This window comes from Myodes glareolus, chromosome 1 (genome assembly GCF_982192425.1).
Source record: "Myodes glareolus chromosome 1, mMyoGla1.1, whole genome shotgun sequence".
NCBI lineage: Eukaryota > Metazoa > Chordata > Mammalia > Rodentia > Cricetidae > Myodes > Myodes glareolus.
Window position 1 is genome coordinate 75,182,100 of NC_142026.1, and position 26,650 is coordinate 75,208,749.

Here is a 26,650-nt window from a genome sequence, read left to right on the forward strand (position 1 = left end):
TAGGATTACAAGCTTGTGCCTCCACTCCCATATAAGATTTTTTTTTTCTTCTTTAAAGACAGAGTCTCAGTATTAATCACTGACCTGTAATTCACTATGTAGATCAGGCTGGTCTCAGTGTCATAGAGATCCACCTGCCTCTGCCTCTCAAGTGCTGGAATTAAAAGCACGCACATCATACCCTCCCCCAAAATCTCAAGCATCCCAAATTGACCTTGAATTCAGTATTTATTTATTTATCTATTGGTTTGGTTTTTCAAGACAGGATTTTTCTGTGTAACTGAGCCCTGACTGTCCTGGAGTTTTGTAGACAAGTCTGGCCTCAAAGGTGTGCCCCAAGAACTGTTTAGCTAGGCATGGTCTTAAACTTCTGACCGTCCTTCCTCCAACTCAGGGGTTCTGCGCTTATAGAAGAGTCATCCTCAGACCCTGTGCGAAGTTGTTTGTTTTTTTGTTTTTGTTTTTGTTTTTGGAGATAAGGTTTCTCCGGGTAACAGCCCTGGCTGTCCTGGAACTTGATTTGTAGACCAAATATGCCTGCCTCCGCCTTCCAAGTGCTGGGATAAAACACATGCTCCACCATGTCTGGCTCTATAAGGTTCTTGATACATATCCCTGGAAGAGGGCACAGCAGTCTTCACATGCCTTTCCTGAGTGAGGATGACAAAAGAAAAGACAGAAGAGTGGTTATTGTGTCAAGGAAGCTGGGAAACCAGAGTAGAAGTTTGCTCAACATATGTCATGCTTACAGTCAAGGGCTCCTGGGATTACCTCATACCAACTTCCCCTTCTTCAAAGTAAACACTGTTGTTGAGAGGGGCAGGCACTGGAGGAGCAAGCACGATTTCTTGAAAAGATTTTGCCTGTACCATCTTGCTCCCCTCTGCCTGTCAGTGTGGTGGTGGCAGCATGCTACAGTGCCCACTTTCCCTTCGGAGAAGCATTCGAGTATCTAGTCCCACTACTGAATCCCCATGCTGCCAGCTACAGCTAGGGATGTTCTCTGTCGACTGTCCACTTACCTGGAAGAACTCGAGGCTGGGGAACTGAAGAAATTCAAATTATACCTGGGGACTGCAGAGGAACTGGGCCAGGACAAGATCCCCTGGGGACGAATGGAGATGGCTGGTCCTTTGGAAATGGCCCAGCTGATGTTGGCCCATATGGGGACAAGGGAGGCTTGGCAGCTGGCTCTCAGCACCTTTGAGAGGATCCACAGGAAGGACTTGTGGGAGCGAGGACAGAGAGAAGACCTGGTGCAAGGTAAGGAGAAGGAGAAAGAGCCCTGCCTGGAATGCACCCGTTCTCTTAGCTTTACAATATCTATCTGTTGAGCTGGATTCAGATCTCAGCCCAGCAGTCTATGTGCTGTGTGTGCATTCGTGTATGTGTGTGCCAGGGATCAGCCACAGGTCCTCAGACTTGCCGTGTCTCTGACTGTAATGATACTTTCATGTGTGTACATAATGTGTGTGAATCACACTCAGCCACTCCTACAACCCTTTCTTGTCTCTCTGTCACCCCTCTTCACCCCTTCCTCTCCCAAATAGTCCGCTTTTTACTTTGTTGTCTTTTAAAGAATATTTATGGCCAGGCAATGGTGGAGAATGCCTTTAATCTTGGGAGGCAGAGGCAGGTAGATCCCTGAATTAGGGCCAGCAAGGTCTACAAAGCGAGTGAATTGTTCCAGGACAGTCAGAACTACACAGAGAAAGGCTGTGTTTGTTTTTTAGCTTTTTCAAGACAGGGTTTCTCTGTGTAACAGCCCTAGATGTCCTGGATCTAGCTCTATAGGCCAGACTGGCTTTGAACTCACAAAGATCAGCTTGCCTCTGTCTTCCTGAGATTAAAGGCATGTGCCACTACTGCTCAGCAGAAGCCCTGTCTTTAAAAAAATTATTGTGAGCCAGGTGGTGGTGGCATACATCTTTAATCCAACACTCAGGGAGACAGAGACAGACGGCTCTCTGTAAGTTTGAGGCCAGCCTGGTCTCCAAAACAAGTTTCACGACAGCTAGAGATAAACAGAAAAACTCTAACTCGAAAAAAAAAGTATTATTATTATTATTGCTTATAGTGTATGTATGGCACATGTGAATGAGTGCAGGCACTTGAGTGTCAGCCTGGGTGCGGAGTCAGAGGACAGCTCTAGTTTCAGGGGATTCAACACCTTCTGGACTCCAAGGATACCTACATGTATGGAATGTGCATAAACTCATGCTGCTTCACACACACATAAATAAGAATAATTTTTTAAAGCAAAATCCATTACTATAGAGATTTATCATCTATCAATCAATTTACCTGTCTATCCATCTATCTATCTATCTATCTATCTATCTGGACTTCTGAGATACAGTCTTAGTGTAGCCTAGGATGGCTCAAACCTGTATTGATCCCTTTGCCTCAGCTTCCTGAGTGCTGGCATTACAGGTATGAGTCACCCCAATAGGCTATTTTCTTTCTTTCTTTCTTTCTTTCTCTCTTTCTTTCTTTCTTTTCTTTCTTTCTTTCTTTCTTCCTTTCTTTCTGCTTTTTTTTTTTTTACCTGCCTCTGCCTCTTGAGTGCTGGAATTAAAGGTGTGCGCCACCACCACCTGGCTTACTTTTAATTTTTTTGAGGAACATCCACAGTGATTTTCAATAGCTGTGTTGATTTACACTCCCTCCAGGAGCAAATAAAGGATTTGTTCCTCTTTCCCCATTCTCTCCAACATTTATTGTCAGATTTGCTGATGACAGTCATTCTGACGAGAGTAAAGTAATATCTCAAGACAGTTTTAGGGCTGGAGAGATGGCTTGGCAGCTAAGAGCACCAGCTGCTCTTCCAGAGGACCTGGGTTCAACTCCCAGCACCTACATGGTAGTTCACAATTGTCTATAATGCCCGTTCCAGGGGATCAGACACTCTCACCCAGATACATACACAAGCAAAACACAACTACACATAAAACTAAATCATTATTTTTTTTAAAAAAGGTTTTATGCCAGGCAGTGGTAGCAAACTTTTTTAATCCCAGCACTCAGGAGGCAGAGGCAGAAATAACTCTGAGTTAAAAGCCAGCCTGGTCCACAGAGTGAGTTCTAGGACAGCAAGAGCTACACAGAGAAATCCTGATTTGAAACAAAACAAAACAAAAACAAAACCATTTTATATGCTTCTCCCTGATGACTGGGGAAACTGAACCCTTTTTTGTTGTTGTTGTTGTTTTTTAAAGATTTATTTATTTATTTATTACCTATACAGTGTTCTTGTTTGCATATATGCCGGCAAACATTTCTTTTTTTCTTTGTTTTCTTTCTTTTTTTTTTTTTTTCAAGACAGTGTTTCTCTGTGTAGCTTTGGAGCCTGTCCTGGAACTCGCTCTGTAGACCAGGCTGGCCTCGAACGCACAGAGATCCACCTGCCTTTGCCTCCTGAGTGCTGGGATTAAATGCGTGCACCACCACTGCCCGGCTGCTTGTTCTTTTGTAAACAGTCTGTTCGTTAGAGCACTGGTTCTCAACCTTCCTAGTGCTGTGACCCTTTAATACAGTTAGTTCCTCATGCTGTGCTGACTCCAACCATAAAATTATTTTCATTGCTGCTGCATAACTATAATTTTGCTACCATTATGAATTGTAATATAAATATCTGTGTTTTCTGATGGTCTTGGGTGAGCTCTGTGAAAGTGTATTTCAATTCCCAAAAGGGTCAAGACCCACATGTTGAGAACTGCTGGATTAGACTTTTTTATTTTTTGACCAGGGTTTCAATCCAGACAAACTTAGTTTATTCTCTGGAATCTGCGTTAAGATGGACATCTTTGGGGGCTGAAGAGATGGCTCGGGAGTTAAGAGCACTGACTGCTCTTCCAGAGGTCCTGGGTTCAATTCCCAGTAACCACATGGTGGTTCACAACCATCTGTGCCCTCTTCCAGCTTGCAGGCATATATGCTGACAGAATACTGTATACATAATAAATAAATAAATCTTTAAAAAAAGAAAAAATGGACATCTTCACCAAATTGTCCTCTAACCTCCACATGAGTTGTCTCTCACACACATGCATGCACACACACATGCACGCACGTGCACACACATCTTATATATATACCCAATAATAACAACAATAATAAAATGAGGTTTTTTTTCCTTTCTTTTTTCTTTTTTTTTTTTTTTTTGGTGGGTTGATGTTTTCAAGACAGAGTTTCTCTGTGTAACAGCCCTAGTTGTCCTGGAACTAGCTCTTATAGACCAGGCCTCGAATTCACAGAGATCTGCCTGCCTCTGCTTCCTGAGTGCTGAGATTAAAGTGTGTATGTCACCACCAATTGCCTAATAAAACAAGAGTTTCTGAGTGGGTGTGCTGCCACACATTTATAATCCCAGCACTTTGAGACACTGAGAGGTAGGGAGTACAGCAAGTGGAAGGTCAGTCTGGACAACACAGCAAAACCTGTCTCAGAAACCAAATACGAGGACTGGCAAAATGGCTCAGTGGATAAAAGCTCCTGCCACCAAAACTGATGGTGACCTGAGTTTCATCCTCCAAACCCACATGGTAAAAGGAGACAACTGACTCCCAAGGTTGTCCTCTGACCTTCACAGGCTCCCCAAAGTATGCACCCCTCATCACCACAAAAAGTTAAAAATCAAATGTAATAAAATTAGTGTGTGTGTGTGTATATATGTATGTATGTGTCAAGCTGGATGTGCTTTGTGTTGGTGTCTACCTTTAATCCCAGCACATGAGTGAGGCAGATGGATCTTTATGAGTTCGAGGCTAGCCTAGTCTATATAGCAAGTTCCAGCTCAGCCAAGGTTACATAATAGGACCCTGTCTCAAAAAAGAAAGAAGGAGGGGGTCTGGAGAGATGGCTCAGAGGTTAAGAGCATTGCCTGCTCTTCCAAAGGTCCTGAGTTCAATTCCCAGCAACCACATGGTGGCTAATAACCATCTGTAATGGGGTCTGGTGCCCTCTTACGGCCAGCAGGCATACACACAGACAGAATATTGTATACATAATAAATAAATAAATGTTTAAAAAAAAGAAAGAAGGAAAAAAACTAAATTGTTTATATATGAAGAGAAATATCTTATTTATATAAAAGATTTGCTTATTTTGTTATATTTATTTATTTATGTGGGTTTTGTGATAGGGTCTTGTGCTCCAGGCTGGCCTTGAAATCCCTAAGTAACCAAGGATGACTTGAAATCCTGGACCTTCTGTCTCTACCTCCTAAGTGTTGAAATTCTCTGTATGTATTTATGTATGTATATACACATATATGTATATTAAAGAAAATTATTTCCTAGCTATCCCCCAGAATATCTTATCCCGGACACAATTTCATTTCTTCACTTTGCTTGACTTTGGTCCACTCATCACTCAGTGTGGGAAACAATACTGTTTATTTTCCATATATTGCTCTCCCCACACCATTAGACTGTCCATTCCCAGCACAGCACAGTGAGGTGAGGCTTGGGCGGGCAGGAGCTACAAAGGCATTTGATACCAACAATAATATCAGTAACAACAATTACTATCAGGACTGGAGGTATAGCTCAGGGGTAAAGTGCTTGCCCAGAATGCTCAAGGCCTTGGGTGGATGCTATGTGCTGGGTTCTCTGGCAGAAAGAACGGGGGCAGAGCTGGGCCTACCGAACTCTCCCTGGGGTTGAGCAGGATGGTGAGTGTCAAACGGCCCAGCCCTCCCCGCTGGCCACTGGGGAGAAACTCACCCACTGAGTCAGGAGTCTGTCAAAGAAGGATCTCGTTTAATGGTATCAGGCAGGAACATATATAGGGTTGTGATGGGGGTAGAGAAGCTTGGGATGGCTTGAGGTGCAGGAAGGAACAAGGGCCAATAATATTCTACCATGCTAGCGGTGGCTGGGCAGAGGTGGGTCTAGGTAGGAATATGCTGAGTCACTCACATGTGGACATCATGGCCAAATACAGGTTTCCAAACAGGAGCTAGGCTCAGGAAGTTACACTGGGCCTCACGCCTGGGCCTCATGAGGCCCAATAGCTGTGCAGTAATAAAAAAGAAAGAATAAAATATAATACTGAGTGCTAACTGACTCCCACAATGTCTCTTCCAGTCACTCCGAATAATGGCCCATGCTCCTTTGAGAGCCAATCAACTTGTCTTCTAGATGCCTCTCCCAGTGCTCCAAGGAAAGGTGAGCTATGAGCCCTGTGTCTATTAGGATGTACTAGCTGCACATAAGCAACTACCCAGTTGAAGGCAGGTGAGACAGAAACAGTATGTAATACACACACACACACACACACACACACGCGCGTGTGTGTGTATATATAATATGTATATAACAAAACATCCATACATATGTGTGTGTGTGTGTTGATGGGGTCTCTACATATCTCTGGCTATTCTGGAACTCACGCTGTAGGCCAGGCTGGCCTTGAATTTACAGAGCTCCAACTGCCTCTGCCTCCTGAGTGCTGGGACTAAAGGTGTATACATTTACATCCGGCCAGAAACCGAATTTAATGTTGGCACACGGCTAGGAGTCTTTCTTGGGTGGATAGTTGCTGATTTTGTGTGGTAGATAAACACTATCAAAGTTCTTTTAAAATCGTTTACACTTTTAAAATATCTCTTTGTTTTTATTTTATATGAGTGTTTGACTGTATTTTCATGCCTGATGAACCAGAAGAAGGCCTTGGATCTCCTGGAACTGAAGTTATAGGTGGCTGTGAGCTACCACATAGGTGCTGGGTCCTCTGCAAGAGCATCAAATATTCTTAACCACTGAGTCATTTCTCCAATTCCTTTAAAAAACTTACTTTGTGTGCATGGGGGTGAGGAGTATGCCATGGTGCTCGTGTGAAGGTCAGAGGACAATTTGAAGGAATTGTTTCCTCGCTCCACAGGAGTCCTGGGGATTCAACTCAGGTTGGTAAGCTTAGTGGCAAGCACCGTCACTAGCTGAGGCGTCTCATCCCAACTTTGTTGACTGAATCAACCCCTATATGTAAGCCATTTGTCATATAATCTTTTGGTTTGTTGTCTGGTCTGGAATTTATCATGTAGCTGAGGGTGGACTTGAACTCCTGACCCTCCTACCTCTAACTTCCAAGTGTTGGGGTTAAGTCCTAAAACTTGCCATTTTGTGGGCATGAGAAAGCTACCAAACTACCTCTCACAAATGATTCACAGTCTAAGAGAAGAAGAGGGGCAGTGAGCTGGATGTGTTGGCTCAAGCCTATAATCTCATTTTTTTTCCCCTTCAAGATAGGGTTTCTCTGTGTAGCCCTGGCTATCCTGGAAGTATCTCTGTAGACCAGACTGGTTCGAACCCAAAGATCTGCCACCTCCTGAGTGCTGGCATTAAAGGCGTGCACCACTGGTGACATCTGGGAGTGGTGGTTTACAACAGTAATCCTGGGGCTCGGAGGCTGGGGGGGGGGCGGGGTTGAGGCACGGATATCAAGAAAAGTTAGAATCCAGCCTGAGCTACAGGGCAAGGTTGTGGTTGAAAGAAAGAGAGACAGAGAGGGAGGGAGGAAGGAAGAAAGAAAAGCCGAGTGGGCCAAGTGGTGGTGGTGGCTCATGCCTTTAATCCCAGCGCTTGGGAGACAGAGGCAGGCGGATCTCAGGGAGTTTGAGGCCAGCCTTGTCTGTGAGCTCCAGGACTATTACACAGAGAAACCCTGCCTCGAAAAAAAAGAAAAACAAAAAAAAAAAAACAAAAAAAAAAGGAAAGAGAAGAAAAACAAAGAAAAGAAAAGCAGCAAGACATGTGGGGGGGGGCCAGAGAGCAGACAGTGAGACAGTGGTGGTGCACGCCTTTAATCCCAGCACTCAGAGAGGCAGAGGCAGGCAAATCTCAGCGAGTTCGAGGCCAGCATGGTCTACAGAGTGAGTTCCAGGACAGCCAGAAATACACAGAGAAACCCTGTCTCGAAAAAACAAAACAAACAAACAAAAAAGGTGGAGGGGACTGGGTATGTAACTTAATTGTTTGAATGCTTTCCTTACCATCCTTGAAGTCCTGGATTCAATCCCAGCACTGTATACATTGGACATGGTGACGCATACTTGTAATACCAACACGTGTGAGGTAGAGACAGGAGAATCAAAAGCCATCTTTGAATATATGAGACCCTGCCTCAAGAAAAAAAAAGAAAAAGCTTGGGGGTCAGAGTGATGGCTCAGTAGTTAACAACATTTACTGCTCTATCAAGGCTTGAATCCCAGCAACTCACATCAAGTAGCTCCCAACAGCCTTTAACTCCAGTGCCAGGGATTCAACACCTTTTTCTGGCCTTTGTGGGCACTGGAATTGATATTTATATACCCACACATATACACATAATTCAAAACTAAAAATAGGGGGTGGAGAGATGGATTCATCAGTTAAGAGCACTTGTTGTGTTCCAGAGGACCTGAGTTCGATTCTCAGCAGCCACATGGCAAGTCTATAACACCAGTCCCAGGAGATCCAATGCCTTCTTCTGCTTCTTCTGGCCTCTGCAGTCACAGCAATATGTGAGGTGCACAGACATACATGCAAAAAAATAATAAAATAAAATTCACCCATACACATTTTAAAAATTAAACTAAATTAAAACTAAATTTTAAAAAACATTTTTTTAAAAAAAAAAGTTGGGGACTGGAGCTATGGCTCAGTGGTTAAGAGCATTGTCTGCTCTTCCAAAGGTCCTGAGTTCAATTCCCAGCAACCACATGGTGGCTCACAACCATCTGTAATGAGGTCTGGTGCCCTCCTCCGGCCTTCAGGCATACACACAGACAGAACATTGTATACATAATAAATAAATAAATAAATAAATAAATAAATAAGTTGCTAATGGATATATTACAGACCTTCTCTTTCTCTCTACTAGATCCCCAGGCGACCTACAAAGACTATGTCCGCAGGAAATTCCGACTAATGGAAGACCGCAATGCGCGACTAGGCGAATGTGTCAACTTGAGCCACCGCTACACTCGGCCTCTCTTAGTAAAGGAACATTCAAATCCCATCTGGGCACAGCAGAAACTTCTGGATACAGGGTGTGGCTACAACAGAGCCGAGGGCCACCAGGCTTGCCCTATCCAAATAGAGAACCTCTTTGAACCAGACGAAGAACGCCCTGAGCCACCAGGCACAGTGGTGTTACAAGGGGCAGCAGGGATGGGGAAGTCCATGCTGGCCCACAAAGTAATGCTGGACTGGGCAGATGGGAGGCTCTTCCAAGGTAGGTTCGATTATGTCTTCTATATCAGCTGCAGGGAGCTGAACAGAAGCCATGTCCAGTGCAGTGCACGCGATTTCCTCTCCAGGTGCTGGCCGGAGCCTGGTGCACCCCTCCAGGACCTCGTCAGGGCACCTGATCGCCTCCTGTTCATCATCGACGGCTTTGATAAGCTTCATCCTTCTTTTCATGACGCTCAGGGTCCCTGGTGCCTCTGCTGGGAGGAGAAACGACCCACTGAACTCCTCCTCGGCAGCCTGATTCGGAAGTCACTTCTGCCCCAACTCTCTTTGCTCATCACCACACGACCCAGCACCCTGGAGAAGTTGCATGGCTTGCTGGAACATCCAAGGCATGTGGAGATCCTGGGTTTCTCTGAGGCAGAGAGGAAGGAATACATCTACAGGTATTTCCATAACACTGGGCAAGCGAACCAAGTGTTCAGCTTCATGACGGGCAATGAGCCCCTCTTCACCATGTGTTTTGTTCCCATGGTGTCCTGGGTGGTCTGCACCTGCCTCAAGCAGCAGCTAGAGAGTGGGGAGCTTTTAAGACAAACATCCAGGACCACCACGTCAGTTTACATGTTCTACCTTCTGAGTCTGATGCAGCCCAAGCCAGGAACCCCAACGGTCAAAGTCCCAGCCAGCCAGAGAGGCCTGGTCTCTTTGGCTGCAGAGGGCCTCTGGAATCAGAAGATTCTATTTGAGGAGCAGGACCTTGGTAAACACGGCCTAGATGGAGCAGATGTCTCCACCTTCCTCAACGTGAACATCTTCCAGAAGGATATCAAGTGTGAAAAATTCTACAGCTTCATCCACCTGAGTTTCCAGGAGTTCTTCACAGCCATGTACTGTGCCCTGCATGGCAGAGAGACAGTGAGGAGAGCACTGGCTGAGTATGGCTTCTCAGAAAGGAACTTCTTGGCCCTCACCGTCCGCTTCCTGTTCGGCCTCCTCAATGAGGAGATGAGACGGTACCTGGAGAAGAATCTAGGCTGGACCATCTCACCTCAGGTCAAGGAGGAAGTGTTGGCCTGGATCCGAGACAAAGCTCGAAGCGAAGGCTCCACCCTGCAGCGTGGCTCCCTAGAGCTCCTCAGCTGCTTGTATGAGATCCAGGAGGAAGACTTCATCCAGCAGGCCCTGAGCCACTTTCAGGTGGTCGTAGTCAGCAACATCACCACCATGATGGAGCACATGGTATGCTCCTTTTGCGTGAGGTACTGCAGGAACGCCGTGGTTCTTCATTTGTATGGGAGTGCCTACAGTACGGACACAAATGGCCCGACGGAACCGGAACCATCAGGAACCCAGGCTCCATCAGAACCCTTGTAAGTGCCCTTGGGGAACAGTGTTCTGATTTCATACCTCCTTAACCAGAGATCTGGGGAGAAGCAGGAGGTTTGGCTTTGCTTGGGGATTTTTTTTTTTTAAAGATTTTGTTAGGCATGGTGCCTTTAATTCTAGCACTTGGGCTGCAGACCTCTGTGAGTTCCAGGCCAACTTGGTCTTCAGAGAGAGTTCCAGGACAGCCAGGGCTGTTATACAGAGAAACCCTGTCTCAAACAAACAAACAAACAAACCCAAGACAACAACAATAACATAAAATAATCCTTTATAGGGCTGGAGAGATGACTGAGTTAGTTAAGAGCAGGGACTGCTCTTCCAGAGGACTCAGGTTCTATTCCCAGCACCCACATAGCAGCTCACAACCATGTGTAACTCCAGTACTCTACACAGACATACGTGCAGATGAAACACCAATACACAAAAAATAAAAATAAATAAGAGGATTTTATTTTTTAATTTTTTTGAGGCACATTTTTTTTCTGTGTAGTCTTGTTGGTTGTCCTGGAACTCACTCTGTAGACCAGGTATCCACCTGGTACTGCCTCCTGGGTGCTGGGATTAAAGGCATGTGTCACTACTGCCCAGCCCATTTCTATTTGTGTGGTGTGTGTGTGTGTGTGTGTGTGTGAGGGGGGTGGTGGTGTATGTAGGTACCCAAGAAAGCCAGAAGAGGGCACCAACTCCCCTAGAGTTGGAGTCATTATAAGCCATTATGAGCCCCTGCCGGTGGGTGCACTCTGGTCTGTGGAGGAGCAATAAGCCCTCTTAGCCACTGAACTACCTCTCCAGCACTTATTTTTAATTATGTGTGTGTGTGTGTGAGTGTGGGTATGTGCACATGAGACCAGAAGAGGGTGATGGCACTTCTAGAACTGGAGCTTGAGACAGTTATGAGCTGATTTACGAGGTACTAAAACCTGAACTAAGGTCCTCTAGAAGAGCTCTTAAGCACTGAGCCATCCATCTCTCAGTGGTTTGGGGATTCTCAGTTTTTTATTTTATTTAAGAACTTTTATTACATTTATTTATTTTGTATGTGTGTATGTAGGTGCAGTGTCATGGCCTGTGGGGCTCACTTCTCTCCCTCTACCACTTAGGTCTCAGGGATTGAACTCAGGTCATATGAAGCTTAGTGGCAAGTGCCTTTACCCACTGAGCCATCCTGCTAACCCTTACACTTTATTTTATTCAATTTTAGTATCTGTGTGTATCGCTTTCTTTATATGTGTCTCTGTGTCTCTTTCTATGAGTGTATCTCTATTGGTGTGTTTCTGTCTCTGTCTCTCTGAGTATGTTTCTCTCTCTCTCTCTCTCTCTCTGTGTGTGTGTGTGTGTGTGTGTGTGTGTGTGTGTGCCGGAGTCCAGCTCCAGCGGGGTTCAGCTTCCAAAGAGGAGGTGTGGAGCCAGCCAGGGAAAGAGACTGGCACGACCTGAGGGTGAATTAGGATGGCTGCCCCTTTATTGAAAATAGGCCACACCTAATATACTCTAACTGCATTTTAGCTTAACCACAAGCAATATTGAAAGCAGGCAATGATTCTGGCGTGAAAGCAATCATCAATGTCATTACAATATTTTTCTTGAAGCAAAAGGTATAAGTTTAGCAAGAATATAAATACCTATTGTCCTCTAAGATTCAGTAACTGCACCAGGCACCCTGTTACACTTCCTCCTATGTGGTCAGGAGGTGTCAGACATTGAATCCCCAGAACCAAACCCATGAGAGCAATTTCCATTCTTCAAGGGGCATGATGTAGTGTTTGTACCATGAGCACCACAAGCATTGAGCTGTTTCCTAATTGCATTCATTTGTGCCTCAGTCTTATAATATGATCCTGACATCTTCCTCGTTTTCCATTACACTGTACCATTCCTATTCCTTCAATGTATGTTTCTCAGTGTGTCAGAGGGGATCAAGCCAGTCTAACTTCTTAATGGATTCTGTTCCCTTTGGGGCTGATCAGAGCTCACTACTTGTCCAGTAAGTCACTATGCTTATTAACTGAACTTGTGCCCTGAATGGTTTCAGGTTCTTGATATGAGCCCATTGTTTCTCTCCATTGTCTACCCTGGGACCAGGTAAGCCCAGTTAGTAAGTCTTTAACGTCTCTATTCCTGGTGTAATGGGGGTGAGGAGGGCACAGTAGGGAGTCCTGTGTGGGGCGTAGACATATCATGCTATGTAGTTCTGCTGTAGTAGGAACTTTTTTCCAAAGAATTATTTCATTTAAAGAGACTGTCATTGTATATGTTCTCATCCTACACCAAAGCTCACACAAAATTCATGAAGGAAAAGCCATAAGGAACTCCCATAGCACATAGTGAGAATCATTAAGTAGCAAAAAGATGGTGGTGAGTTGTGATTCGCAATGTCAAAATGCTGAAACTTTGTCCAGCAGCAATGCTCACCATGTGGTCCATGCCACCATGTGTGTGTCTCTCTCTGTGTTTCTCTGCCTCTCTCACTCTCTCTCTCTCTCTCTCTCTCTCTCTCTCTCTGTTTTTTTGTTGTTGTTGTTGTTGTTGTTTGTTTGTTTATTTTTTCCCAAGACAGGGTTTCTCTGTGTAGCCCCGGCAGTCCTGGAATTTACTGTAGACCAGGCTGGCCTCTAACTCAAGAGATCTACCCACCTCTGCCGAGTGCTGAGTGCTGGGATTAAAGATCTGTGCCACCGCCACCCAGGTCTCTTCTACTCTGTGTGTGTGTGTGTGTGTGTGTGTGTGTGTGTGTGTGTGTGTGTGTTGCCTGCAGGTGCTCCAGGGCAGGTGTTATGTATGAAAGACAGAAAACAGCTTTCTGATGTAGGTGGGTCCTATGCCTCTAAGTGGGTTCTGGGGATTTAGAAGTTCAAGTGCCAGGCTTATATAGCAAACGTTTTACATGCTGAACTATCTCACTGGCCCTACTTTAGTTTTTGAGTCTCGTGTAGCCCAAGTTTATCTCCAACTCAGTGTGTCTTGGAAGATGATTCCGAACCCCTGATTCTCCAGCCTCCCCCTCCCAGGTGATGGAATTACATGTATTCACTACCATGCCCGGCTTGCTTTGACAGGGTCTCACCCTGGCAGTCCTCCTGCCTCAGCCTCTTGGTGTTAGGATTACAAGCGTGAGTCACCATGACCACCAGTCAAGGATTCTGTTGCCTTTAACCCAGGCCCGAGGCTGACATCCAGGAATTCTGTGACAATGTTTTGATTGTCACACTGGGAAGCCGGTGATACTACTGACATCTAGTGGCAAGACGTAGGAGATGCTTCAAATTGGCACACATAGACAGGATGGTTCTGGCCAAACATAAGATGGTCCCTAATAATACTCAGTGGGTCCATACAAGGTGGTCCCCCAAACATGTATGGTGGCCCTTTAGCAAAGAAAAGACCAATAGTGCAAGAGCTGGGACCTGCGCCTAAACAATACTCACTGATACTAATTGGAACTCATGATAGGGAGATTGTGTTATTAAAAACTTTTCAGCAGGGGCTGGAGAGATGGCTCAGAGGTTAAGAGCACTGGCTGCTCTTCCACAGGTTACCTCACACAGCTGTAATCCCAGAAACTGGGAGGTGAAGGACAGAGGATCTGGGGTTCAAGGTCATCCTCAGGTACACAATAAGTTAAGGACCAGCCTGGGCTACATGAGACCCCATCTCACCCCCATACACACACACACACACACACACACACACACACACACACACAAATAATCTAAGGCTTGGAGTTTGAGATAAAGTTGAAAATAGCAGAGAAAAGGAGGTGATCTATAAAAGGCCACGATGATTCCTGAGCTGGCTAATGAGTTCCTGTGTCAACCATAATGATTATGCAGACTACTAAACTACCCATCCTTTACCCAGACAGGAGAGGAACTCACTTCCTGATGTCTACAGTGCACATCTCTCAGCAGCAGTCTGCACCAACCCAAACCTGGTCGAGCTGGCCTTACACCGCCACACCTTGAGCAGCCGAGGCATGCGGCTGCTCTGCCAAGGCCTCAGACATGCCAACTGCAAGCTTCAGAACCTGAGGTGAGTCCCAGCTGCAACAACGAGCTTCTCGAGGTCTCCACCACCCTCTCCCATGAGGCTCATCTAAGGACACACAAGGTGGCGTATCTGATTGCCATGGCTCGTGTGACAGTATATTACAATGGGGCAGCCTCTTCTTCTAAGGTTCTAGGTTCTAGGAATCAAACTCGTCATTGTCAGACTTGCATACCGAGCCATCTCCAGTGCATCGCATTTATTTTTCTTCATCAAGACTGGGTTTCTCTGGGTAGCCCGGACTGTCCTAGAACTGATTTTGTAGACCAGGCTGGCTTCGAACTCAGAGATCCACCTGCCTCTGTCTTCCGAGTGCTGGGATTAAAGGCATGCGCCACCACTGGCTTATAGCCTTAAAATACATATATTTATTATTATTGTTTTATGTGTATGCCTGCATATGAGGACAGAGGCGTATTAGAACTGGAGTTCTATTGGAGGATAGGAACTAGAGTTCTAGTGTATTGGAGCTAGAGTTCTATACTGTAGGAGCTAGAGTTCTATTGGAAGACTGGAACTAGAGTTCTAGTATATTGGAGCTAGAGTTCTATAATATAGGAGCTAGAGTTCTATTGTATTGGAACTAGAGTTCTATTGGAAGACTGGAACTAGAGTTCTAGTATATTGGAACTAGAGTTCTATAGTATAGGAGCTAGAGTTCTTTTGGAGGACTGGAACTAGAGTTCTATAGTATAGGAACTAGAGTTCTATAGTATAGGAGCTAGAGTTCTGTTAGAGGACTGGAACTAGAGTTACAGGCAGTTGTGAGCTGCTTGACATAGGTGCTGGAAATCGAATTTGTGTCCTCTGCAAAAGCAATATATGCCTGTAACCACTGACCCTTCTCTCCAGCCTGACAACCTTTTATTTTGAAGCAAGCTCTTAAACTGAACCTAGAGCTTACCCCTGGAATCCACTTGCCTCTGCCTCCTCTGTGCTAGGCAGGGGTCTACACTGAGCTGCATCCCCAGCCCTTCACTGGGGGATTCTCGGAGAGGGGTCTACCACTGAGCCACACCCAGATTTTTCCTTGGGTGCTGGGGATAGAACACAGGTCTCCACTTTACCCACTGTACCATCTATCTAGCCCCCATAACATTTTTATGATTTGTTTGTTCATTTTTTGCTTTTGCATTTGTTTTTTTTTGTTTTGTTTTTTAATTTTTTGAGATAGGGTTTCTCTGTTGCTTTGGATCCTGGAACTAGCTCTTATAGACCAGGCTGGCCTCAAATTCACAGAGATCTGCCTTCCTCTGCCTTACACCACTGCCCAGCTCATTTTTTGTTTTTCAAGGCAGAGTCTCACTGTAGCCTTGGCTGTTCTGGAACAAAAAGTCCCATAGTACACCCACTACCACCCAAGCCTTAACAGCCATCATCTCCCTTCTTCCTTACATAATTATGAATGCGTGCATACATGCATTGCAGAAGAGGGCATCTGGTCTCATTATAGATGTTTATGAGCCATCATGTGGTTGCTGGGAATCGAACTCAGGACCTTTGGAAGTGTTCTTAACCTCTGAGCCATCTCTCCAGCCTTTTTTCTTTTTCTTTCTTTCTTTGCCTTTAGATCAGAAACATGCAACTCAAGGACTTTGCCACTAAACTAAAAACTTCTCCTTTATTTTATATCAGATAAAAGGGGAGAAACAACTCAAGTATGGTGGCACACGCCTTTAATCCCAGTACTTGAAGGCAGAGGCAGTAAGATCTCTGTGAATTCAAGGTCAGCCTGGTCTACAAAGTCAAAGTCAGTTCCAGGACAGCCAAGGCTACATAAAGAACTCTGTCAAAAAAAAAAAAAAAAAAAGACAAAAATGTAAAGCCAGAATTCTAGAAGAGCTACCAAATAAATGACTTGGTTCCATCTTCCTTCTCACCTTAGACTGAAAAAGTGTCAGGTCTCTGGATCAGCCTGCCAGGATCTTGCAGCAGCTCTCATCACCAACAGGAATTTAATCAGGCTGGACCTCAGTGGCAACAGCATTGGGGTCCCAGGCCTGCAACTGCTCTGCAAGGGCCTGCGGCACCCCAGGTGTAGGCTGCAGATGATCCAGTGAGTGTTCTTCCCCTCCTCCCCTTCTTCTCTCCCTTCTCCTCTTTTTGATACCCCTCCTCTCTATATCCATTAGCATATTAACTGTACATATTACTGAAGTTCAGTGTCTCATCCTCCCCAACCCCTGCGCTCTCTCTCAGTTTATTCACACAGGGTCTCATGTCGGTCAGGCTGACCCCAATCTTGCTCTGTAGAATAGGCTGCCCTTGAACTCATCCTTTTATTTGTTTATATGCTGGTAGTGTATCACCACACCTATCCTTCTGTACAATATTTCTGCTGTATATCAATTGCACAGATCAAACCTGCCCCCCCTTTTTCTACTATCCCAAAAAGTTTCATTTAAAAAAAAAGTAGATAGATTTTATTTGTTTTTGTTTATCTTGGGTTTTGATCTTTTGAGGCAAGGTCTCACTGTGTAGCTAACCTAGAACTTGCCATGGAGATCGGGTTGGCCACAAACTCACAGACATCTGTGTGCCTCTCCCTCCCCAGTGCTGAGATTAAAGGGGTGCATGATCACTCCCTTGGAAGTCAGGTGTGGTGATACATACCTTTAATTCCAGCAATTGGGTGGCAGAGCCAGGTGGATCTCTGTGAGTTCCACACTAACCTGGTCTCCTTAGACCCTGTCTCAATAAACAAAACAAGCCCAACCACATAGGAAAGAGAAAGAATTGCATAGGTTCATGTTAGGTGACTACACAGGACATGTATGTAGTTCAGGACATGTCATCCTCTTCACTGTCTCCCAGGCTGAGGAAGTGTCTACTGGAGGCTGCAGCTGGTGGAGAGATCGCCAGCGTTCTCAGCAGCAACTCACATCTGGTGGAGCTAGACCTGACAGGAAACCCCTTGCAGGATTTGGGACTGAAGTTGTTGTGTCAAGGGCTGAGGCACCCAGTCTGCAGGCTGCGCACCTTGTGGTGAGTTCTTCAGGGGCTGACTTGGAAAGTAAGTTTTTCAAGACAGGGTTTCTCTGTGTAGCTTTGGATGTCCTGGAACTTGCTCTGTAGAGCAGGCTTACCTCAAACTTGGAGATCCACCTGCCTAGGCCTCCCAAGTGCTGGGATTAAATGCATGCGCCACCATCTCATGCTCTTGGCATCTTACTCAACCCTGAAATAAAAGGGAACTAGAAAAATGGCTTGGTGGCTAAGAGCACTTGCTGCTTTTACAATAGGAACTTGGTTCAGTTTAACCAGCACCCACATGGCAGTCAGAGCTATCTGTAAAGTCCTAGGGGATCCAATACTCTCTTTTGGTCACCATAGACACCAGGCACACACTTAGTACAGAAACATACATGCAGGCAAAGCACTAACATACATAAAATAAGATAATCTAATCTTCAAATTATCTTATAAATAATATTATGTATTTTTATTTCATGAGCTTTGGTGTTTTGCCTGCATGTATGTCTGTGTGAGGATTCTAGGTTCCTTGGAACTGGAGTTGCAGTTGTGAGCTGCCATGTAGGTGCTGGGAATTGAACCCGGGTCCTCTGCAAGAACTGCCAGTGCTCTTAACCATTGAGCCATCTCTCCAACCCCATAAGATAATAATTTCAAAAATTAAAAGAAAGAGAGAGAGAGATTTGATAGCAGGGGCCAGAAAGATGGCTTCATAGGTAAAGGCACTGGCCATCAAGGCTTATGACCAAGGTCCCACTTCCTGAGGAAGTTCAACCATTACTGGATAAGGAAGAAAATGATCTCCACACACATGCCTCCAAAGTACTAGGATCAAAGGCATGAGACACATGCCAGTCTTGCTTGTTTTAGCCAATAAAAAGAAGTCTTACTAAAAGATATCTGTCGGGCTGGTGAGATGGTTCAGCAGGTGAAGGTTCCTGTCACCAAGCCCATCAATCTAAGTTTCGTGCCTGGGGCCCACTCCATGAAAGCAGAGGCTGACTCTTGCACACTGTCCTGGAATGCTGCCCACGGTGGGCTCCTGCCTCAGTTAGCTATGGAGAAAATGCCCACAGGGGCTGGAGGGGTGGGTCAGTAGTACAGAACACTTGTTACTGTGCATGTACACAGGCACGCCCACAAAATATTTTTTTAAAAAAACAGATTTATTATTTATTTATTATGTGTACAACATTCTGCCTCCATGCCAGAGGAGAGCGCCAGATCTCATTACAGATGGTTGTGAGCCACATGTGGTTGCTGGGAATTGAACGCAGGACCTCTGGAAGAGCCGCCAGTGCTCTTAACCACTGAGCCATTTCTCCAGCCCCCACAAAATATTTTTTGAGACAGAGTCTCATTGGGCATCTCTGACTAACGTGGAATTTGATATGTAGGCCAGGCTAGTCTCGAACTCAGAGATCTGCCTGCCTCTGCCTCCTGAGTGCTAAGATTAAAGGTGTGTGCCACCATGCCTGGTTCACACAAAATAATTTTTAAGTACAATTTGAAAATCATGTATATATTTATGTAATCCAATACGTGTAATATCATATTCGCATCGGCAGAACAGGCTGGCCTTGAACTCACAGAGCTCCACCTACCTGTAACTCCTGAGTGCTAGGATTAGGGTTGGGATTAAAGGTGTGTGCCACTATTGATAGGCCTTAAACAGTTTGTTGGGGGTTTTTTTGTTGTTTGTTTGTTTGTTTGTTGTTTTTTGATGGTGCTGGGAATCAAACCCTGAACCTTGCACATACTAGGCAAGTGCCCTACTACTGAGCTCCACCCACAGCCCCTTGCTTTTTGAGCCTCAGCCTCCCTATATACCCAGTATAGTCTCTAATGGAGCAGGAGCATCCTCTTGCCTCTGTCTACCAAGGGCTGGTGGGTGTTACAGGTACCACATAGCTTAAGGAGAACACTGAACTCTGAAGATAGGGCAAACGGGGATAGATCAGTGTCCCCAGAAAATCCCCCCATCATACTTACTGAACTGGCTTTTTCGCAGGCTGAAGATCTGCCACCTTGGCCAGGCTGCCTGTGAAGATCTGGCCTCCAGCCTCAGCACGAACCAGAGCCTGACGGAGCTAGACCTGGGTCTGAATGACCTCGGGGATCCTGGGGTGCTTTTGCTGTGTGAGGGCCTTGGGCACCCAGACTGTAAACTCCAGACCCTCCGGTGAGTGGGATTGCCAGATAAGCATCCTTGCCCTGTCTTCTCTGCCATGGAAGTCATGGTGCCTCCCAATTCCTCGCCAGCTTTCAGGATTTCCTGCCACGGGGCCTTTACACAAGTCTCTGACATCCCCTGAAATCGCCCTTCTGATCTGCTGTCCACTTCATTTCCAGGGCAGACTGGCTCATCCTTCAGTCTCAGAACAGATACTACTGATGGAAGTGAACCTCTGTTCTAGTTGACTTTCTGTAACTGTGATAAAGAGCATGACCAGAGGCAACTTGGGAAGGCTCCCCACCCACCCCCACCCCTCCACCCCCCCGCCTACAGGTTATAATTTGTCACTGAGGGAAGCCTAGGCAAAACCTTGAAGCAGAAAAAACCACGGAAGAATGCTGTTTACTGGCTGGTTCTCTCTGACTGGCTCTGCTAGCTGCTTGTGTGCAGCCCAGGCCTATACTACCCACAATGGGCACCAACATCAATTAAACATCAAGAAAATGCCTACGGTGACTGGAGAGAAGTCTCAGCAATTAATAGTACTTGCTCTTACAGAGGACCTGGGTTCTGTTCCAGTACCCACATTGTGGTTCACAACCATCTATAACTGATCATCTGTAACTCCAGTTCCAGGAGATCTAACCCCCTCTGCACATACATGCAGGCAAAATATCAAAATAGATATTTTTAAAGGTGTACTTTTAGCCCAGTACGGTAGTGCATGCCTTTAATCCCAGCGCTCGGGAGGCAGAGGCAGGTGGAGGTCTTTGAGTTCCAGGCCAACTTGGTCTATATAATGAGTTTCAGGACAGACAGTGAGACCCTGTCTCTAAATAAATAAATAAATCACCCTGGTCTACACAGAGTGTTACAGAACATCCAGGGCTATACTACTCAGCGGGAAAAGGTGTTTTGCTGGCAAGCCCGATGATCTAAGTTCAAATCCTGAGACCTACATGGCAGAAGAAGAGAACCAACTCTCATGGTTGTGGCAAAGCAGCATATGTACAGATGTATGCTCGTGCACACACACTACTAACTTAAAAAAAAAAAAAGGTAAAGCCCAAGGCTAGAGAGATGGCTCAGTGGTTAAGAACATTGCCTCCTCTTTCAGAGGACCTGGGTTCAATTTCCAGCACCCACATGGCAGCTCATAACTGACTGTAACTCCCGTTTCAGGGGATCCGACACCTTCACACAGACATACATGCGGGTAAAAATAAAACACACATAAAATAAAAATAAATTGTTTTTTAAAAAAAGGTAAAACCTGGCTGGGCATGGTGGTGCATTCCTTTAATCTCAGCACTGAGGAAGCAGGGCTACACAGAGAATACTGTCTTAAAAAACCACACACACACAAAGGAAAATCATCTTTAAAACATTTTTCAAATATTAATTTTATTCTTGCATATGTACTTTTGTGAGTGTATGTGTGCCCAGAGAAAGGGGGGTCTCACATCCTCTGTCATATGCAGCTCAGCATGGGTGTTGAGAAACGAACTGGGGTCCTTGATAAAAGGAGGAAGTGCTCTTAACCACTGAGCCGTCTCCAGCAACAAGCCCATTTACTTTTTACTTTTTTTTTTCTTTTTTTGAAGACAGGGTTTCATGTAGCCCAGGCTAACCAACTGACTTCAAACTTCCTATGTAGCTTAAGACAACCTTGAACTGATCTCCCTGCTTCTACCTCCCAAATATGATGACCACAAACGAACACCACACCCCATTTACGTAATACTAGAGATGGAGCACAGGGCTTTGTGTATTTTAGACATTTACTCTCTATCAACCACCTGCCTTTCTTTTTTTAAATTAAAAAAATTCTACATATTTGACTTTTTGCCTGCATGTGTGCTTGCGACCAAGTGCATACCCAGAAGCCAGAAGGTGGCTTTAAATTACCTGGGACTAGAGTTATAGCCAGTTGTGAGCTGCCTGGGCCCTTGATTTCTATCCTGTCTTCCTCTCTGCTTTCTCCCCTTTTGCCTCTCTGAGGTGAACAAAGCCACACCCCTACACCCAGCATACAAATTTGGCACGTAAGCCCAGTCCTGGTGACAATATGAAAGTTATAGGGCAAACTCAGCATGGCCATTTCTTCCACTAGGTTGGGAATTTGCCGACTGGGCTCAGATGCATGTGCAGGGATTGCCCGTGTTCTCCAGGTCAACACTTGCCTTCGAGAGCTGGACCTGAGCTTCAACGACTTGGGAGACAGGGGCCTGCGACTGCTGGGAGAAGGACTGCGGCATCCGGCCTGCAGACTCCAAAAGCTGTGGTCAGTGTTTTCCTCAGGAGAAAGGGTACCGGAGTAGGGTGGGGCTGTTAATGGAAGGGTGCTGGGATTAAAGGCATGCGCCACCACTACCTGGTTAAGCAGAAATGTTAAGGCTAATTTCAGCTTCATAACCAGTATCAGGCCAGCCTTAGCTATAAGAGATGCTACTTCAAAAAAACAAAGCAGAAAAACAAATGAAGGCTGTTTTTATTGTGAAAACAGAAAACACATTAAGAAACATGACCCGGTGGGGCGGAGGTGGCTCATGCCTTTAATTCTAGCACTCAGCAGGCAGAGGCAGGCAGATCTCTATGAGTTCAAGACCAGCCTGGTCTACAGAGCAAGTTTCAGGACAGGCTCCAAAGCGACAGAGAAACCCCTGTCTCGGAAAAAGAGAGAGAGAGAAAGAGAGAAACCAGAGACAGAGTATCCCCCATCCTACAAAAAGCAACCTTCCAGCACACACACAAAAACGGTGACAAACTTCCTGGGGGGGGGGGGGCATTTATTAATTGTGTAGCTAAAAGGACCAGACTTCAGGCATGGACTGATTTGGACATTTTCTTTTCATCTATGTATAAGTGCATCTGGGCCTGCGGGTGTCCACAGAGGCCAGAAGATGGCATTAGATCCCCATCCTCCCCCATCCTCCCCTTCATTATCAGTTGCAGGTTGTTGTGAACCAACAAACTTGGTACTGGAAACTAAACTTGGGTCCTCTAGGAGAGCAGTCTTAACCTACTGAGCCATCTTTCCAGCTCCTGCTGTTGGGATGTGTGGCTTCTGTGATTTGTTACTACACTGGCTCCATTCTCGGGCTGACCCTGCTTCACAGCAGGATCACTGCAGGGCTGTTCTGCCTACTTGATCCCAGACTGTGCTTTTTTCCTCCCTGAGTCGGTTTCTCCGCTTACCCCTGGCTGTTCTGGAACCCACCCTGTAGACCAGGCTGTGCTGAAACTCAGAGATCTGCCTCCCTCCGCTGGGATTACAGGTGTGAGCCACCATGACTAACTAGTCTTCCAAATCACGGCTTTCTCCACTCCCCCACCCCACGCCCACGACCCAGACAGGGTTTCTCTGTAGGATTTGGAGCCTGTCTTGGAACTAGCTCTTGTTGACCAGGCTGGCCTTGAACTCATAGAGATCTGCCTGCCTCTGCCTTCTGAGTGCCACCACCACCGGCTCCCAATCTACATTCTTAACAAGCTGTAGGCGTTGGACTCATCATTTATTGAAGATGTGTTCTCTGGGGACAGAAACCTGTTGAGGGCTGGAGCCATCCCTACCTCTAACGTCCACATTTAGCTCCAGGCTAAAACTGAGGAATAAGTAAATATAAAAGGAAATCATTGATTGTTGGCTCCAGACCACACCAGAAATTCAGTCTATAATAACTCACATTGGTATAACTTGTATTATTATTATTTTTTGTCTCCAAGTCCTCCCCACCACCACCCCAGGTTGGTTATTCTGTGTAGCCATGACTGTCTTGAAACTCAGCTTTGTAGACAAGGGTAGCCTTGAAGTCAGAGATCCAAATGCCTCTGCCCACCACAGTGAAGCTAATTTAATTAGGGTTACCTGTGTGAGCATGGTAGGGAGACTACTTGCTAAGGGCTACACCGCTCACCAAGGAGTGTGTTCAGCAACCACTGGATGGGCTCATGCCTGTTTCCTTTAAACCTGATCACCTCACAATCAGCACCCCAATTCCCTGAAAAGCTCACCTCACCCACCTTCGACTTGTCTTCTGCAGGCTGGACAGCTGTGGCCTCACATCAAAAGCCTGTGAGGACCTCTCTTCCATCCTGGGGACCAGCCAGACCCTGATGGAGCTTTATTTGACCAACAACGCTCTGGGGGACACAGGTGTCCGGCTGCTGTGCAAGAGGCTAAGGCATCCAGGGTGCAAACTTCGAGTCCTGTGGTGAGAGATGATCCTGATTGCTTGGGGAGAATGGGGGATTTGAGAATGCTGGGCTCAGATTTGGGGGTAGGAATACTGAATAATTGAGACGTGTTAACAAGTGGATAAATAGGGGGGTGGAGAGATGGCTCAGTGGTTAAGAGCACCAGCTGCTCTTCCAGAGGACCTGGGTTCAATTCCCAGCATCCACATGGCAGCTTACAACTGTTCATAACTCCAGTTCCAGGGAATCTGACACCTTCACGCCAACGTACATAAAATAAAGTTAAATAAAATTTAAAAAAAAAACCTGGATAAATAACGCTGGAGAGATAGCTCAACAGTTAAAAGCACTTGCTGTTCTTACAGAGGACCTGAGTTCAGTTACCAGCACCCTTGTCAGGTGGCCACATCCACCTGTAATTCTAGCTCCCATGGATCCAGCCCCCTCTTCTAGCCTTCATGGGCATGCCCCCACCTCACACCCACACAGACATACATACATGTAAATAATAAAAATAAGATAAACTGGATAAATACAAGGTGGAGCTATTTCACCACTCACGGAATTGGGTATAATACATGAGACCAGTACTTACGCAACATGCTAGCTGAGAATTAGACTTAATAGGTAGTCCTCAAACACTCCATCCTCCTGCCTCAGCCTCCTGAATACTGGCATTGCAAGCATGTACAGTACGCCTTTATTTCCTAATCTTTTAAATGAAGCCAGTCTCAGCTGACATGTTTTCCACACCATGGTGTCTGTACCTGTAAAGGAGAATACAAGTTGGATTTCCCCGTGGTTCTTATGTATTAATGACTGAAGACACCTAACACTGGGAGTAAGGAGCCCAGAGTGTTGGGAACATATTTGGTTCTAGCACAGAAATGCACTTGGCAGGTAGATCTCTAAGAAATCCAGGTCAGCCAAGACTGAAGAGAGACCCTGTCTCCAACAAGCAAACAAACAGTTGGAAGTAAGGAGGCTGGAGAGGTGGCTCTGTGGTTAAGAACACTTGTGTTCGCAGCCAGCCTGTTCTACAGAGTGAGTTCCAGGACAGATTCCAAGGCTACAGAGAAACCCTGTCTTGAAAAATAAAAATCAAACAAAGAACACTTGTTTTTGCAGAGATCAGTTCCCAGAACCCACTTTGTGGCTCACCAGTTCCAGAGGATCCAATAACCTCTGCTGACCTCCATTGACACTACAATATGAGGCTCAGTCGTACATGTGTGCAAAATACTCACGCATAAGACAAAAATAAAGGGCTGGTGAGCCGACCTGGCAGGTTAAAGCATCTACTGCCAAGCTTGGTGATCGGAGTTCACTCCTGAGGACCCTCGTGGATAGGAAGGAAATCATATGCAGTTTGATTTCTGGCTTCCACAAGCACACCTTCACACCAAAAAACAAAACAAACAAAACAAAACAAAAACTAGGAGTATACATTCCAGCATTACAGGGGGCTGAGGCAAGAAGATCCCAGGTTCAAGGCCAGTCAGGGCAACTTCGTGAGACTCTCAAAATGTGAGAGTCACTATCTCACTATCTCAAAATGTGAGCTAGGAGGATGGCTCATGGCTTGTCAGTAGAGTGCCTACCTGCCTAGCATACACAGAACTGTAAGTCCCAATACTGCAATAAGTCTTTAAAATTTTGTATTTATTTGCTTTCCAGAGTTCCACAGCACTTGTACAAGTCTGAGTGAGGCCAACTTGAGATGAGTGCTCTCTGAGTAATAAGCATGGCAGCAAGAGACTTTATCCTGAGTCATCTCTGTTACCCATTCCCTTAGGATTTTGTGATGGCTCAGTGGTTTAAGAACACTGGCCATTCTTCCAAAGGACTTGGGTTCAAGTCCCACCACCAACATGGCAGTTCACAACCAACTCCAGTTCCAGGGGATCTGGCTCCCTCATGCAGGCAAAACCCCAATGTACATAAAAAAGAAATCAAAAAAAAAGAAGAAGAGAAAAAAAGAATGCGATTTGGATTGTTGCCGGGCAGTGGTGGTGCATGCCTTTAATCCCAACACTTGGGAGGCAGAGGCAGGAGGATCTCTGCAAGTTCGAGGCCAGCCTGCTCTACAGAATGAGTTTCAGGACAGCCATGACTACACAGAGGAAACCCTGTCAAAAAATAAACCAAACAAGAGAGATTTTGATGGTTAATTGTGTATGTATGTATATGTACACATGCATTTCTGGTGATATTGGCCAGAAAAAGAATGTCGGATCCCTTGGACCTGGAGTTCAAAACTGCCCTGTGGAGCTGAACTCCAAGCCTACACAAGGGCAGGAAGCGCCCAATCCAGCCCCAAAGAAAACCGAGTAGGGAAATTCTCACCAGGCTAAAGGCTTTTTAGTAACCTTAGTGACAGTTCCATGCTTTGTCTCCAGGCTGTTTGGAATGGACCTGAACAAAATGACCCACAGGAGACTGGCAGCACTGCGAGTCACAAAGCCGTACTTGGACATTGGGTGCTGAGCATTCCTGCAGCATCAGAACGGAGGCGACCAGGATCTTTTTATTCCCTCAGATAGCTACAACCCAGCACTTTGTGGCAGAGGTCAACCTCTGCCACACAACGGGAATCAAGAGGACTAAATATTCAAGGACACCCTAGGAATCAGAAACCAGAGACTGACTTGGGGCAGGAGGCCCAAAAAGTGCCAGTTGGCAAAAATGTTCTGCTTGA

At 45.7% G+C, this 26,650-nt stretch overlaps 1 protein-coding gene across 1 annotated transcript; it reads left to right on the forward strand.

Moving 5' to 3' along the window:
* Nucleotides 1-818: 818 nt before the first annotated feature.
* Nlrp12 (NLR family pyrin domain containing 12) lies at nt 819-26,650 on the forward strand. Its single transcript, XM_048452151.3, has 10 exons — nt 819-1,263; nt 6,090-6,170; nt 8,863-10,546; nt 14,421-14,591; nt 16,492-16,662; nt 17,421-17,591; nt 19,591-19,761; nt 21,869-22,039; nt 23,799-23,969; nt 26,352-26,650. The coding sequence occupies exons 1-10, from the start codon at nt 975-977 to the stop codon at nt 26,437-26,439; spliced, it is 3,168 nt and encodes a 1,055-aa protein (XP_048308108.3). The 5' UTR covers nt 819-974; the 3' UTR covers nt 26,440-26,650.